Source organism: Juglans regia, chromosome 1 (genome assembly GCF_001411555.2).
Source record: "Juglans regia cultivar Chandler chromosome 1, Walnut 2.0, whole genome shotgun sequence".
Taxonomy (NCBI): Eukaryota; Viridiplantae; Streptophyta; class Magnoliopsida; order Fagales; family Juglandaceae; genus Juglans; species Juglans regia.
This window is the reverse complement of record NC_049901.1, coordinates 32715047-32730802: the sequence shown is the minus strand read 5'-3', so window position 1 is coordinate 32730802 and position 15756 is coordinate 32715047. Positions and strand designations below refer to the sequence as shown.

The 15756-nt window shown below is 34.7% G+C and overlaps 1 protein-coding gene and 1 non-coding gene across 3 annotated transcripts; both read right to left on the bottom strand.

The window, feature by feature from the left end:
* Positions 1-636: 636 nt before the first annotated feature.
* LOC118344445 lies at positions 637-743 on the bottom strand. Its single transcript, XR_004798231.1, has one exon. It is a non-coding gene; the product is annotated as a small nucleolar RNA R71 (small nucleolar RNA).
* Positions 744-9088: 8345 nt separating this feature from the next.
* Positions 9089-15362, bottom strand: LOC108990945 (sucrose synthase-like). 2 transcript variants are annotated; one of them, XM_035695655.1, is made up of 14 exons: positions 15235-15362; positions 13410-13532; positions 13019-13145; positions 12747-12898; positions 12457-12649; positions 11980-12315; positions 11797-11892; positions 11516-11689; positions 11276-11392; positions 11003-11169; positions 10687-10911; positions 9963-10526; positions 9719-9857; positions 9089-9394 (listed from the first exon to the last, which is right to left on the bottom strand). In XM_035695655.1, the coding sequence occupies exons 2-14, from the start codon at positions 13505-13507 to the stop codon at positions 9362-9364; spliced, it is 2421 nt and encodes an 806-aa protein (XP_035551548.1). In that variant the 5' UTR covers positions 13508-13532; positions 15235-15362; the 3' UTR covers positions 9089-9361. The 2 variants fall into 2 exon arrangements, with proteins under 2 accessions (XP_035551548.1, XP_035551546.1); XM_035695653.1 differs by lacking the exon at positions 15235-15362 and adding an exon at positions 14196-14296.
* Between the last annotated feature and the right edge of the window lie 394 nt (positions 15363-15756).

Below are 15756 nucleotides of genomic sequence, written 5' to 3'. Positions count from 1 at the left end.
AGATACTGTACACTTACAGTTTTGCACCAATCAAGTTTTTGGCGCCATTGTCGGTGATTGATTTCTTCTTATTTTTGCAAATATTTATACAAAGTAATATTAGTTTAAATTTAGAATTTTATTTTATTTTATTTATCGTTGGTTGTGTTTTTGACGTTGGATGCACTGTGCTAGAACTCGTGACATTACTCATTTTGATCCAGAGATTGAAAGAACTCTTAGATCACAAAGAAAGAAGAAAGTACTAGCCATGGCTGACGGACAATATGATGCACAACCACACACCTTGAAGGATTGTGTACAGCCAATTGTGAATGACAACTACTCGGGCATAAGACGCCGGACCATTAATGCCAACAACTTTGAGCTCAAACCAGCCTTGATCAGGATGGTGCAACAAGCCCAATTTAGCGGATCGCCACTTGATAATCTCAATATTCATTTGATGATGTTCTTGGAGATTTGTAACACTGTAAAGATCAATCTGAAAACACCATTAGACTGAGATTATTTCATTTCTCTTTGAGGGACAAGGCAAAAGGTTGGTTACAATCTCTACAACCAGGAAGCATCACTAGTTGGCAGGAAATGGCTAAAAAGTATCTTGCTAAATTCTTTCCACCTGCAAAAACAGCCCAACTCAGGAGTGAGATTGGTCAATTCAAGCAAAATGATTTTGAGTCACTCTATGAAGCATGGGAAATGTATACAGATTTGATTCGACGTTGTCCTCAACATGGATTGCCGAATTGGTTGCAGGTTCAGATGTTCTATAATGGGTTAAATGGGCAAACTTAGACCATAGTTGATGCCGCTTCTATTGAAACTTTGATGTCAAAGACAGTTGAGGGTACTACATATCTTTTGGAAGAGATGGCCTCAAACATCTATCAATGGCCAACTGAAAAAACTATGACTAAGAAAGTTGTTGGGATTCATGAATCGGAGCCATTAGCAGCCCTTTCAGCTCAAGTTGCTATTCTATCCCATTAGATTTCAGCTTTGACAACCCAAAGAATACAACAAAGTTAGGGGTGTAACCGGTCCGATCCGGTCCGGTTTTGGATAAAATTTAGGATCGAACCGGTATGTACCGGTTTTGTATTTTTCAAAACCGATTACGCACCGGTTACCCTCCTAAACCGGTACTTCCTTTTACGGTTTTCCGGTCCGGTTTTTCGGTTTTTTAAAATGTAAATTTCACAATTTGTCATTAAAAATTTGTTTATAAAAAAAAAAAAATTGATTTAAAAAAAACTGTTTTATACTTTTATTAATATATTAGACTATATAATAGTATTAATATTAGATTATTAGTATAGTTATAAGTTATATATTAGTATTAGTTATAAACTTTTAGTGATTTAGTATTAACATTTTATGTAATAATTTATAAATTATACTAAGAAATTATTTCATATATGAATATATATGTTATATATAAAATTTCACATAAAAATTTATAATTATACATTATATATAAAACTTATATATATTAATATTTAATATATATAAAATATTTTGTATAAAACTTATATAAAAAAATATTATTTTTTATTTTTTTTAATCAACGGGTCCGGTTCGGTTCGGTCCGGTCCAAAAAATCCTGGAACCGGAACCGGCCGGTTTTTACGTTTTAAAAACCAGTTCCGGACCAGACCGGTTCAAAACCGGTCCGGACCGGTCTGGTTTTCCGGTTTGAATTTACACCCCTACACAAAGTGCAGAATATGTTGCAGCTACAAGTATGACAGTTCCAAGCAATGAATCGAGTCAATAACAAGTTCAATACATCAACAATCGGAACTACAATTATCGTGGTAATCCTATGCCAAATTACTACCATCCAGGGCTTCGAAATCATGAGAATTTGTCTTATAGATATACAAAGAATGTGTTAAAACCTCAACCTCCTCCAGGATTTGATAGTCAACCAAAAGAGAAGAAAATGTCACTTGAGGATGCCATGATTTCCTTTGTTGAGGAGACAAATGCAAGGTTTAAAAAGACTGATTTAAGGTTGGACAACATTGAGACTCATTGTAACAACGAAGCTGCTATAAAGAATATTGAAGTGCAAATTGGGTAATTAGCCACAACTATCAATGCCCAACAAAGAGGAACTTTCCCTAGCAACACAGAAGTGAATCCGAGGGAACAATACAAGGCCATCATACTTAGGAGTAGAAGAGAAATTGAGAGGTCACCATCAAAAGAAACCAAGTCCACCCCTACAGCTGCAAACAATGGCCAAAGCAAGAATAAACTAGAAGAAGAGCATGATACACTAAAAGAGACTGACATGCCTCCAGCAATTTCATTTCCTGACAATCCTCCTATTCTCTCTACTCTACTTCCTTATTCTCAACGTTTTCAAAAATAAAAATTAGATAAGCAGTTTTCTAAGTTTTTGGATATTTTTAAGAAAATTCACATAAATATTCATTTTGCAGATGCTTTGGAACAAATGTCAAATTATGTCAAATTCCTGAAGGACATCATTTCTAAGAAAAGAAGGTTAGAGGAGTTCGTAATAGTGAAACTTTCTGAAGAATGTAGTGCTATTCTTCAAAAGAAATTACCTCAAAAATTAAAAGATCCAGGGAGTTTCACTTTGCCTTGCACTATTGGAAATTCATTTTTTGATAAAGTTTTATGTGATCTTGGTGCTAGCATTAATATTATGCCACTTTCTGTTTGCAGGAAATTAGGACTTGGAGAGATGAGACAAACAACCATTTCTTTGCAACTAGCAGATCGATCCATCAAGTATCCACATGGAATTATAGAAGACGTATTGGTAAAGGTGGATAAATTTATTTTTCCTGCTGATTTTGTGGTGTTAGATATGGAGGAAGACCAAGAAGTCCCACTAATTCTTGGCCGACCATTCTTGGCTACGGGAAGGGCTTTAATTGATGTTAAAAATGGTGAGTTAACATTGAGAGTAAACAAGGAAGAGGTTATGTCCAACATCTACCAAGCCATGAGAATTCCAGAAGAGCCAAACACTTGTTTTAGGGTAGATGTCATTAAGCAATGTGTAGAAGAAGCCTTTCAAGAAGATACACCAGTTGATCACTTAGAACGAGCCTTGCAGCAGGATACATCACTTAGCAATGAAGTGGAAAGGAACTGTGCACTTATTCCTCTTGGAGATCTCGGTTGATGAAGATTGAAAAGTCTGGCTGTAGATTTTAAAACAAGTGCTTATGGGAGGCAGCCCATAGAAATTTTTTTCATTTATTTATTTATTTATTTATTTATTTATTTATTTATTTATTTATTTGAATAATTTAGATTTTGATGCAGATTTAATTAGCATGAATAAAGAAATGAAAATTACAAACTACGGCTGGTTCACCATGAAACCAGGGAAGTTCCTTTCATTTCTTCAATCTGTCTCACTTTTACATTTCAATGAGGACATTGTTTAGTTTAAGTTTGGGAGTGTAAACTCCTATAGTCATTTGGTCTTCTTGTTTGCTATTTATTTTTTTATGATTTTATAAGTCTTGAGTTGTTGGATTCTCTTACCAAGCACGTATTTGAATATGATTGAATTCTCTATTACTCTAAAATTTGTGATTGAGGATAGGATTGAGAAAATTTTTTAAAAATTTCTTTTATTTCATGCTGAGTTTTGTGGGTACTTTGATTTAAATCTTTGACCTTGAACATAATTGAGCCCAAAGTTATTTTTTTTTTTCTTTATTTCATTTTGCTTATGAAGGGAAATAGTTAAATTAACTGGGTCAGGGAAGTTCAATTTTGCTTTACACTAGAATCCGTTAATGGATCCTTGAGGCGAAATCCTAGTTGATACCAAATATTAGAGAAATGATCTAGGCAATATTTTTTGTCATAACCAAAAAAAGCTTTCCCAGCCATCCTGATTATCATGTCATCATTGCATGGAGTACTCCCATAGTCAACCTCCTTGAGCCTTATTTTACATAAGCTTTTATTTATTTTTTTAACTACATAAACCATACCCGTTCTAAGCCTGAAAAACCATGATTTACCTTTTACAGTTTGAGAAGATATTTGGTAGAAATCGACATTTAAAGAGAAATTTAGTTCAAAGGAAATTATGCTCTATTTGATGCAAGTGTGTGTAAAAAAAAAAATTGAAGTGGTTGAAGATTTGAAAAGGCTTCAAGAATTGAGGTGGCTGAACGAAAAAGGTGGGAGACCAAAAAAGAAAAAATATATATTTTAGCTGGATTTGTCTTTTATTCAAATGTGATTTATCCATCATGGCAGGAAAAAAAAAAGTAAACTCAATAAGTGGAGTGCAAATCACTTCAGATTTTGTTGAATGTGTACTTGGTACTACTTCATTTATTACAGCAACAATAATATCACAAGTATGAGCATATAGTCGAGGAAGAGTTATGGTTTGAATCATGTGGATATCTCTTTTATTGTTTTTTCCACTAAGTATTTTTCCAGTTTGCTTTGATTTTTCATATCCATTTCTTTCTTAGCCCTTACCATGTGGCATGTCATTACAACCTGATTAAAGACCTTTTGATCTCTGAGTTTGGTTTGACTACATTAGTGGAGAGGATTTCTAAAAATTGGACTTATGGGGTTAAGTTTGGAGAGAATTCTTCTAGTTTCAATTGTTCTACTTTTATCTGAGTTTGCAGGTGGTTTGGAGTTGAATTGATTATATCGCACACACACTCAAAGTCTTAGTGATGGAAGTAAATGCTTAACTCTTGCTTAACAAATTACTATATTTTTTATTGATTTTCTTTCTATCTTTGATGTTAAAAGAGTAAGATACTAGTGATGAAATCAAAATTCAGATCATGGCTTGGTGAGTGATGAAACTTCCCTATGGGTTCTAGTTATAGTCTATAGTGGTCTTTTATTTTATTTTCTTTTTGTTTGAGGACAAACAAAGTTGTAAGTTTGGGGGTGTTTGATGACTTACATAATTTATTATATTTTATCACTTCTTAACTTTAAACTTTAGTCTAAATATCCTATTATTAGACTAAAATGTTAAAATGTTAATAGAAATCATTAGAATTAATGTGTATTCTTGAATTGAGTTTCTATTTACTTTGGGATACTCCTGAGCAGATTTTTATGTTTAATTTCAGAGTTTATAAAAGAGCATGTCCAAACTCATTCGAATTCAAAAAATTTTCAAGTGGGCAAGATATTGGAACAACCTAAGAACTTTCAATTAGAGTAGGATTTTTCAAATAAGGATAATGATGGGTTTTGAGAGTAATTCGGATTAGAGTCCAAAACGCACCAGCAAACAGCATAGACACACTTTAGTATTTTAATCATAACTTTCCGCTCAAATGTCGGATTGATGTGATTCTTAATGCGATGGAAAGCTATCTTAAAGGACTACAAAATTATATCTAATAAGATTTTCCAAATTCGAACTCTTGAAGTGCATACTTGGATGCTAAGTTGAGTCCTAAAATTTAGGCGATTTTGTATGCGGGAATATGAAGACGTTAGGGTTTCTTTCCTACCCTATTTAAGCATATCATTAGCACGAAATTTGAGAGTTTTTTCAGAGGGGCATTTCTTTGGAGTTTTTCGTTTTAGACATTGCGGCTTGTGAAGGACGACACTGCGGACTGAGAGGAGCATTTTCAGTGTTCATTTTCTTCTATTCTTCTCTCAGAGAAATTATGGTAAATTCGTTTATGTTGAATTTAATTTTTAGTATGAACTAAATTTTCTTTATTATATGAAAATCTAGTTCCGAACTATGCTTGTTTTTCTATGTTAATTTGAAGTAATTCTCTTCTATATTTGTCTGATTTATTCTGAGCTTATTGTTTCTAATTAACTGGCCATTAATTAGATGATTTTAATCTTGTGATTTACTGTCGAAAGAGGAAATTATAGGATAGATCTTGGATATTTCGGCTTAGGTAAATATAAAGATCGAAAGACTTATATGAACCTATGTAGTATTAAAATTATTGGTCTTATTGCTTTCTTGCCTTATTAATTTGCATACTCTTGTGTAAAATGATGAACAAGAATAATTTTCAATTAACTGTCGAAAGAGGCTTTTGGATGTTTGTGGAGATTTACTAACAAACAGAGAGAATTAAATTCAATTAGGTAGATGAGTAAAGCATAGTGAAGAATTAGGTGAAATCGATTTTTTAGAAGTTTTCTTTCTCATTGATTTGATCTTTGAACAATATCTTTCTTTTCCTTTGAGTATTTTCTTTGAATTAATTTTATTTTAATTTTCAATTACAAAAATCTTAGTGACTTTTCTAAATAAAATCGAGACTAATATAATTTCGGTATTTGTCAAAAGTAAGTTACCAATCCCTGAGGACGATACTCTTCTCATCACTTTACTATAAAACTACGATACTGTGCACTTGCAGTTTTGCACCAATCAGTAGATATCCTAAATGACAATCTCACCACATTGACTGAGGAGTTTCATACATTTGTAAACAGTACGTTCTGAGTGTTTTGAACTTTTATCATATTTTGTATTTATATTTTAATATATTTCTTTTTCTATACTTTATGTAATGAACAATATTATTTTATATATCTAGTGTTTTTGTATTTGAATTCTCAATCTTTTTTAATTTTAAAACAGTTCACGTTCGAACATTAATGACTATCGTTCGAACGTTTAAACGAATAACTTACACGTTCACACGTAAGTGCGCTTAATGTTCGAACATACATGAACTGTTCGAACGTAACATTTTATACGTTCGAATGTAATCATTCCAAAATGACATCGTCTGGCTTACGTTTGAATGAAATATTATTATAGTTCGAATATAAAATCATTTCTCGTCTACCTTTAGTGACAGTTTCCTTAAAGAAGTTTTCACTTTATTAAGAGGTGAATTTCAACTATTAGATGATTGACTTTATGAATTACAATTAAAAAAAAAGTATGCAAATGTAAGGATGGAATTTAACATAGATAATAATTGGCTATGCATTGCTTCAAGGCAGGGACCAAGCAAAGTGAATTTTTTTAGTCATTAGTCTTGATGGAATCAGGTTTTGAATCTACTAGTTCAATCTACTAGTTCAACTATTATATCCTCATTTGACAGCATAGTAATCCCTTTGTTGACTGATTTTTTGAAGACTGGAAGAAGGCAGAAGCAGAAGTAGCTTCCCTGAAGCTTGAATTAGATGAAGCTTTGCAACAGAGAGTAGCTGGTGACAAAAGGTCAGTGCAATTGGAAGTGGCACTCAGGGAATGTATGCCAGAGACAAAGATAAAGAAATTCCTCACAAGAATTGTAAATATGTCTGTGTTGAAAACAAATTAGTTGGAAAATAATAATTGTAAAGTATGAAAAATTATATATATTATTATTAAAAAAATAATATTATATTATTGTTTTAGCTTATAGTTACCTAGTCCAATGTGGGGTTATACTTGAATGGTTTTGGTTTTTAGGCAAAACATCGAGTTTTAGCTAAATTTTAGCTTTAGTTTTGACTAGACTAATGTTAATGTTCTAAGAATTATAGCAACACACATCCCACAACACATTGAAATGACTGTAGCACTCGAGTCAAATGGTAGTCATGACTCATGACCCTTTTTGGGTGAGAGTAGAGAAGATTGGTGGGAAAATTAATGATTATAGTTGCCTAGCCAAACGGGGGGAATCCATTTTTGGGTGGGAGCTTAGATGACATGAGGGAGAATCAGGCATGAAGATGTGATGTATAGAGGAAAAAGGAAGTCACGACATATCTTAAAAGGAGCAAAAAATATGAGGGAGGAGTTACGCAATGAATATAAGATCTTGAGAATATTTTTTTCTCTGAAGAGAGCTGAAGATCAGAGGAGAAAGAATGTGACATATTGAGCCAATCAATGAGGCACTACCAAGAAAAAGGTAAAAAGATTTTCTTTAAGCAATCACTAGATAAAGAACAGTAATGATATACACACAACACATTATACAATATATTACACAATAATATTATAAAATAAAGAAATTTTTATAAAATGATGTTACTTTTATAAGATATTTTACAAAAATACTCCTCATTTAAAAATATAGTTGTGTAAAATGTTGTAAAAAATGTTGGGTAAATCATTTTCCGATAAAGAAAGTTTGTTGAAATAAGAAATCTGTGAATATTAATAAAATATTTTGAATTAAGATGTTCTAATGGGTTTTGAAAAATAAGAGAGAAATTGAAATTAAAAGATATTTATATTTTAATGATGTTTGAGAAGAATATGAGATTACGTAAGTGCGTGAAAAAGAAAGTGGATGGTCTCACCCGATGAATGAAAACTCTTAATGCTCAATTCAATCACCAAACACAAAGCAAGAGGTATAGATATCATGCTATACATACATATAGAAGATACATGATGTTCAGACAACTCATGATAAGATTATAAACATATCATAAAAGAATAAAACAAAATAAAAGTAATAAAAATTTTTCCCGTATCCCCCAAGTGAATGACTGATTAATGTGTATTCAATAAATGTTATAAAATACATTTAATTATATCCCACATTTTTGTAATTGGTTATATGTCATAATATACTATACGCGCGTGCATGTGATATATGTTTTATTATATATTTAGTTTATGTACTATATATATAAATAAATATATATATATATATAATATTATATGTATTAATTATTAAATATGGTATTCATGCCTTGCAATAATCATGAATATGCTAGACATTAAATATATGCTTATATGGTACTTACCATATCTCACGTGGTGTCATATATGGAAAGAGTCTCTAAATAGAGACTGCTCATACAAGTTCATACAGTTATATTTAAAAAAATTTTAAAATTACAATAATATCTTTTTTAAAATAATATTTTTTCACATTTTACCGTCATTTATTAAATAGGACTGTACACGCAGTCCCCCGCTCAAGACTGTAAATAAAATTTATCATATGTAAATATTATAGGATAAATAGTTTCAAAGAAATATTGGGTAACTTTAAAATATAAAATTATTTTCCGTCTCTACAATAAATAGTACATATTATAGTAGAGACAGAAAATGATGTGCTAAAATAAAAACCCCGAAATAAGAGAGGCAAAATATAAAACAAAGGCACGACATTGAATTGATAATGGATGGGGCTAAAACCCCGAGTTCCAAACATTTCCAGCAACCACGAAGGAGAAAAAGAAAAAGAAAAAAAAAAACAAGAAAGAAAGAAGCTTTTGGTCTAAAGTCCTAATCACAAATCTCAAAAGCAAAGGCCATTATTCCTCCAAACTCAGAAAAAAAAGCTGCACTCGTTGCTTGCCAGCCAGCCAGCCACCCCACAATTGCTTTTCCTTCCGCCTCTTCTTATTCACTCTTCAAATCTCAGTTATCGACAGCGAGTGGAACAGAGTCAGCCTGAAATTTTACACGAGAAAAAGATTAGATCATAACCACCACAACCAATGTCGTACATATGAATTTGAGATGTGCTGTTGTTGTTCTTTGTATTCTTGTATTTAACAGCTGACATGTCAGTTTTTAATTAACTTTCCTTAGCTGTGAAACTACTCAAACTGTGACACATCAACTGCTGTGAGTGAATGGAATGATAAAATACAAAATGGTGAGTGAGTTGAATTGCTTTGCTTTATAAATATAGAAATGCAAACTTAAGCATGCATGTCACAGAAAGAACCAAACCAAGAAACCAGCCTTCACCAAATCCAGAAAGAAACTTACCAACTTACGGTACTTGAGTGCGTAGAACATCTCAATGTATCGGCGGCTCTCGCGGTGATCAAGGTTAGAAACGTGCTTCCAAAACCCGTAAACCCCAGTTAGGGTCAACAACCTCTCAGAATAGATCTGCCATGTATACCTATGAATGGAAGGAAGAAGAAAATCAGATTAAAGTGAACATAAACAAGTACCAAACAAAGATATATATAAGTCCTGGTGTAAGGAGAAAATGCAGTTAACTTACTTCTCGAGGATCCGCTTCAAGCCTCCCTGGGAGATTTTCTCCCAGTGAGAAGGGTCTGCCTTGGACTTCTCAAAGAAATCAACAAGAAGTTCGGCCGCTTTTTCACCATGGTAGGGATCAATGTGGAAGCCAGATTTCCCATGCACAATAATCTCAGCTGGACCACCATTACAAGTAGCAAATGTTGGCAATCCACAAGTCATTGACTCAACAACTGTGAGGCCGAAAGCTTCATATACAGCAGGCTGCACAAAGGCTCCCTTTGTATCTGCAATGTAACGATAGAGCTCTCCGTTCCTGACTCGGTTCATCTGGGATGAAATCCATCTAAACTGGCCATTCAAATTGTAGGTTTCAATGAGACCATGCATTTTCTTCATCTCAGCTTGCTCCTCCAAGTCCTTAGACTCCTTTCTCCGATCTCCAGCAACAACAACAAGGTTGACCAACTCCCGAAGACGTTTGTTCTTTCCATACCACTCCACAAGACCTGTGATGTTCTTCACACGATCCAACCTCGCCATTGTGAATATGATGGGCTTGTTTCGGTCTTTCAATACACACCTGTCAGAGAGGAACATATAAATATCAATTTGCTCAAATAGACAGAGGAGTTTCGGTCTTTCAATACACACCTGTCAGAGAGGAACATATAAATATCAATTTGCTCAAATAGACACAGGAAAAGGAAATATAATGTGTGGGAAAAGAGATGGAGACTCACAAGTGTTCCTTATTCTCCACTTCAGAGTATAGGAGCTCTTCGATTTCAGGGTGGAAGGATGTCAACCTCTTTTCCTTCTCAAAGTAAGGGAAGTAGATGCTCATATCTGCTCCAGGGGACACAATGTTGAACTTGGGATCAAAAACATCAATCCCATGAACAACGCGATAGAGCCCTGGAAGGGTGAAAGCAGTGTGACTCTCGTATTGACCAACGGTATCTTTGCTGAAAACATGGAAGGTAATCAATGTTAGCGACTCTGGAGAAAGCAATGTACAATATGAAAGAATAAAACAGGGCAAGTGCAGAGTTTCACCTTCCAGCAATTTCTTGGAAAGTAGATGTAATAATGAAATCGGTGTGATTCATGGCTATAAGATCAGCAGTGAACTGGCAAGAGAAGTGATACTTCTCCTCGAATTTTTTCCAGTAGATGTCAGATTCAGGATACTTAGTCTTCTCAAGCGCATGGGCTATGGTGCACTGCAATGGGCAGGAAAATATGAGAATTCATTCAGTTTTTTAGATTGTAAAAGTGCAGACCAAATGTAGCTATAATCAAACTAGATAGGAAGAGCTTATGAAAAACCTCTGTAACACCAAATTTATGTGACAACAATGACGCAACAATGTTCCCATCACTGTAGTTTCCAATGATCAGATCTGGCTTCCCTTGTAACTCTTTAGTAAGTTCATGTGCAACATCCTAATAAAAGGCAGATTGTTTGATGTCAGAGTCACATACAACAACAAAGGCCAGAAAGCCTTAAATGCCACAAAACTCAAAAGAACAGATTTACGAGCTAAAAAGCAACAATAATATGGTTACCTCAGTGTAAGTCTCAAGATAGGGCCAAACTTCAAATCTCGAGATCCATTTCCGGACAATTCCCTTCTCGTCTCTAAAGGGAACTCGAAGAATATGGGTATGCTCTGTCCCGTATACCTTCTCGAGGCGCTGACCACATGTGGTTCCAACTGCATCAGGGAGGAGTCGAGTGACCTGTTTATGGACAAAAATTAAGCATCAAATTGAGGAACAAAAGTCACAAAAATAACTTAAAAGAGTATGACCTAAAACAGTAGCACCAAAACATAAACAGAGCTTACGATGAGGATACGAGGAGTGATATCCAAGCCTTGTTGCTTGATGCGATTAAGCATCTCACTCTCCAATGCTCGAACTTGATCCAAGATATAAACAACCTGGATGAGAAATCAAGTGACCCGAGTCGGTAAATTGAAATTTCAACAGATCTACTAAAGCATAATGGATTAGGATTGATAACTAACCTGGCCACCAGTGTCAGGATATCCCAAGACATCATCCTGGGCAAAATAGCCATGGGGAGACATAATTACAACGTTAAATACCATAGGGATTTTCCCAAGAAATTTCTCAAGGGTGCACGGGTCAGGAGCCTCAAGAAGATCCAAAAGAAGTTGAATCATCTCTAGTACACGCTCAGCAGTGTCACCCCACCCTCTTTCCAAACCAATCTCCTGGAACTTGTGCTCAAACTTAGCATAGGGTGTTTCAGGGGCAAGTGCAGACAGAAACTCCTCTGCCTTCCTAAGAACATATTGGAGGGCGTTAACGTTCTGAATTCTGTCATTCAGCATCATAGTCTGCAGACAAACGGCAAATCATATGGTAAGGTACTGAAGCATAAGAACAGAGAGAGAGATTCCAACTAGAACAGGTGAGGGACACTTTCTAAAGAGAGAAACAGAATATGTTCGCAGACAGAGAGAGATTCGCAGACAGACCTTTCCCTTGTAGCAATGAACTCTGAGAAACTCAAGCAGTGGGTGCATGCTTTCCTTGTCATGGAAAAGCTTTGCAGAAAGGTGGCGGTTCAGAAACTCCACACCATTCCCAATTGACTTTGAAAGAGTGGGACGGGGAAACGATGCAGCAAATGGCTCAAAATCCAACTCAAGCACGAAGTTCCCATTAGAACTACATTTGGATGAGTAATCTCATTAAGATCTCAAGTATGTAAGCATAGGAATGTAAACAAAATACAGAAACTATAATCCAGGCAGTAGTAAATCACCTTCCATCCACAAGTTCCTCTTTGAAGTGCAAGTACTCAGCCACACGCAGCTCTTCAACCACAAGAGCATGGACATTCACTCTTATGTATTCCCAAACACCAGGCCTTGGACGAACAGCCAGGGCAACCCATGGAGGTAGAACAATGGCTTCCTATAATGTTACCCCCAAAAAATCAGCAAAAATGACAATTTGACAAACAAAATAATCCAAAATAAATGAGTATAAAACCTTATGCATGTAGCACAAGAAAGAAAGAAAGCGATCTATGACCTGAGTGGATCTCAAAACTTCACCGAAGGCCCCGTCCTGAAGTTTTTGTCTGTTGGCCTCAGAAATTGCTTCAACATGAGCAACAAGTTGATGGTGTTGCAGAATACCTTTTCCCTCTGCTTCGATCCTACAATAACATCACACCTCGTGAGTCAACATGTAAGCAGGGAATTCATTCTCATTTACAGCCGCATAAAAACCCACCCGTTCCTTGACAATATGATCAATATTCTCCTAGTGTGATCTCTAAAATTGTGGACTTTTTTTTAGATACCACAAGTGATCATAACCAAAACTTGAACAAAGTCTCTCTCACACCCTCCACAAATCGAAGCATGATTTTATTAAAAATGAAAACAGAAATCAAATGCAAAATACTTGAATTAATTACCTGGACAGGAGTGCCACAATTTCATTGCGGCTAGCAACCAGAGTTTCATCCAAACGCTCACGGAGGCTGTGCACGCGGGTCAAAGCACCTTCCGCCATTGCAAGCTTCTCACAGAACCTTCAACTGGCACAAACAAGAAACAGTCGTTTCTAAGTTTCTAACAGATCAAACTTAATTATCCAGAAAAATAGACAAGAAAGTCAAAGGATCCAAACATGGGTCATGAAATGCCATTCTAGAAGAAAGGCCAGGATTTCTAAACCTACCACCAACCACATCAACCACATAGAAAAATATTAAACAGGGATTTATTGTCAACGAAAATTGCTGTCTTAGTTAGTGCAGAGAATGACTGTACGTCTGATCTAGTGGTTTCAGGGAGCCTATATATCCAGTCCATTAAATAATTTATTTATGCATCCTTAGATCACAAAGCGTTCAACCATGAGTTGTAGTTGTTAAGTGGTAATAAATCACAGATCAATTATAATGACGGCTTTATGGGGACAATAACACCGATTAAAGCAGGAAATAACTTCTGGAAATGGTGTAACAGAACCAGAAAATCCCGCGTTGAAGGAGGATTTTCAGGAAAACAGAAACCATTTTGAGGGTCAAAATTTTCTCCAGCGAGGAAGGTGAGAAAACCCGGTTGAAGAAAAAAAACAGAGAAAGAAATGGTTTTGAAAGTGATGAAAGCAGGCATAGAAACTAGAGTCCAGAGCAGCATGATCACATGAGTGGCACAGAGAGAAAAGAAAGAAAAAAGAAAAACAAGAACGGTACCTAGGGAAAGACGCAAAATAGAGAAACAAAAGAGAATGAACGGGAAGAGGAGAGGAGTGCCTATGGGGGACGGGGTTTTATAGGCAGTGAAGTAGCGCGAAACAGAGATGGAAGAAACGACAAGGGCAGGAAAATCACTGTACAAGATATTCACGCAAGGCCCAGATTCATTTTAGACAGTGATGTATTTTCAAGAATGATGTAAATAGTATAAAGAAAAAATTAATAATAAATAAATAATAAAATAATAAATAATAATAATATATTTTAAAAATAATAATAATAATTATAATCGTAAATGTGTAATTTTTTATAATCACTTTAAAAATAAATAAATAAATAAATATAATATTTATAAGAAAAATAAAATTAATTTTTTTATAATAAATTTCACTCTTTTTATTAAGGGATTACATGATATTTACATATTTTATAATTATATTTAATATTATTTATTATAAAATAATGAAAAATATTTGTGCGCTTAAAAAAAGATATCAAAATTTTTCAAATATGATTAAAGGCAAAACGGTAAAGTATTATGCCAAATTCATTCGATAATGCAGGAATTAAGGTAAGTGAGAGAGGGTCAAAAAATTTGACATTTTGACAGAACGTTGGAAACAAGTCATTTGTCTGTGGGTGGAAGAAGGGACCCAGAAGCTGCAGAGCAGAACGAAGAAAAAGGTGGGGACCCGGCCGCGGTGGTGGCGATGATCACAAGCTTGACTTTTTTGGTCTTGCGTATGGATCTCTGCATTAGCGAATGTAAAAAGCTGACCCTCGGTACGTACGACAACATACAATGTGTGCCTAAGCAGCTAGCTAGCAGTATTCTGATCTACATATGCTTAGTAATTATCGAGTTTTTTGTTCAGCATTGATAAACAAACAGAAAAATAAACAAGATGAAGAGAAGAAGAAGATGCCAATGTGCTCCGATCCTGATTAAGAGCCTTTTTCTCTCTAGGGATCTTTTACGTAGCAAACATAAAATAACAGAGATTTGAAACAGCCAGCGGTATTCTGATCTATTTACCTTGGAAGAAGTTGAAGGGAAGGGAAAAAAATGAAGGAAGAAAATGAACGCAGATGTTCAGAACGAACGTAATAAACGCAGGCAAGCAACGAAGGATAGGAAACAGATGAGGTTTGGATGAAGAAAATGGGAAGCCTAGACACCCTTTATATACTAAAAAGCAGAGAGAGAGAGAGAGAGAGAGAGAGAGCTGATCTCCTCGATCTATAATATTATGGTAAACCAGCAAGTTGCTTAGATTTGAAATGGTGACCTTTGTTTCCGTGAAAGAGCCATTATTACCGCTACACCTTCCTGTGGTTTCATTGTTCCTTTCACGAAACCGCTTTTCCTACTTCCCAACTTTTAATTTAAAAATAAATAAATTTAAAAAAAATAAATCATCTCCTTATCCACTTGATGAACTTTCTCGGTTTCTCCTCTCTTTGTTCTTTTCTTTTTATAATGTTATATATGTATTCATGGTATAATGTTTTTGTACACCGACAATGGATTATGAGTTTTTTTTTTTTTTTGAAGGTG

Excerpts from the sequence above, each read along its gene's own strand:
- LOC108990945 (XM_035695655.1), bottom strand. The coding sequence starts at position 13,507 with ATGGCGGAAGGTGCTTTGACCCGCGTGCACAGCCTCCGTGAGCGTTTG. Across the intron at positions 13,146-13,409 it reads ATTGTGGCACTCCTGTCCAG|GATCGAAGCAGAGGGAAAAG; the intron begins GTAATTAATTCA and ends ATGTTATTGTAG. Across the intron at positions 12,899-13,018 it reads AAGTTTTGAGATCCACTCAG|GAAGCCATTGTTCTACCTCC; the intron begins GTCATAGATCGC and ends GTAACATTATAG.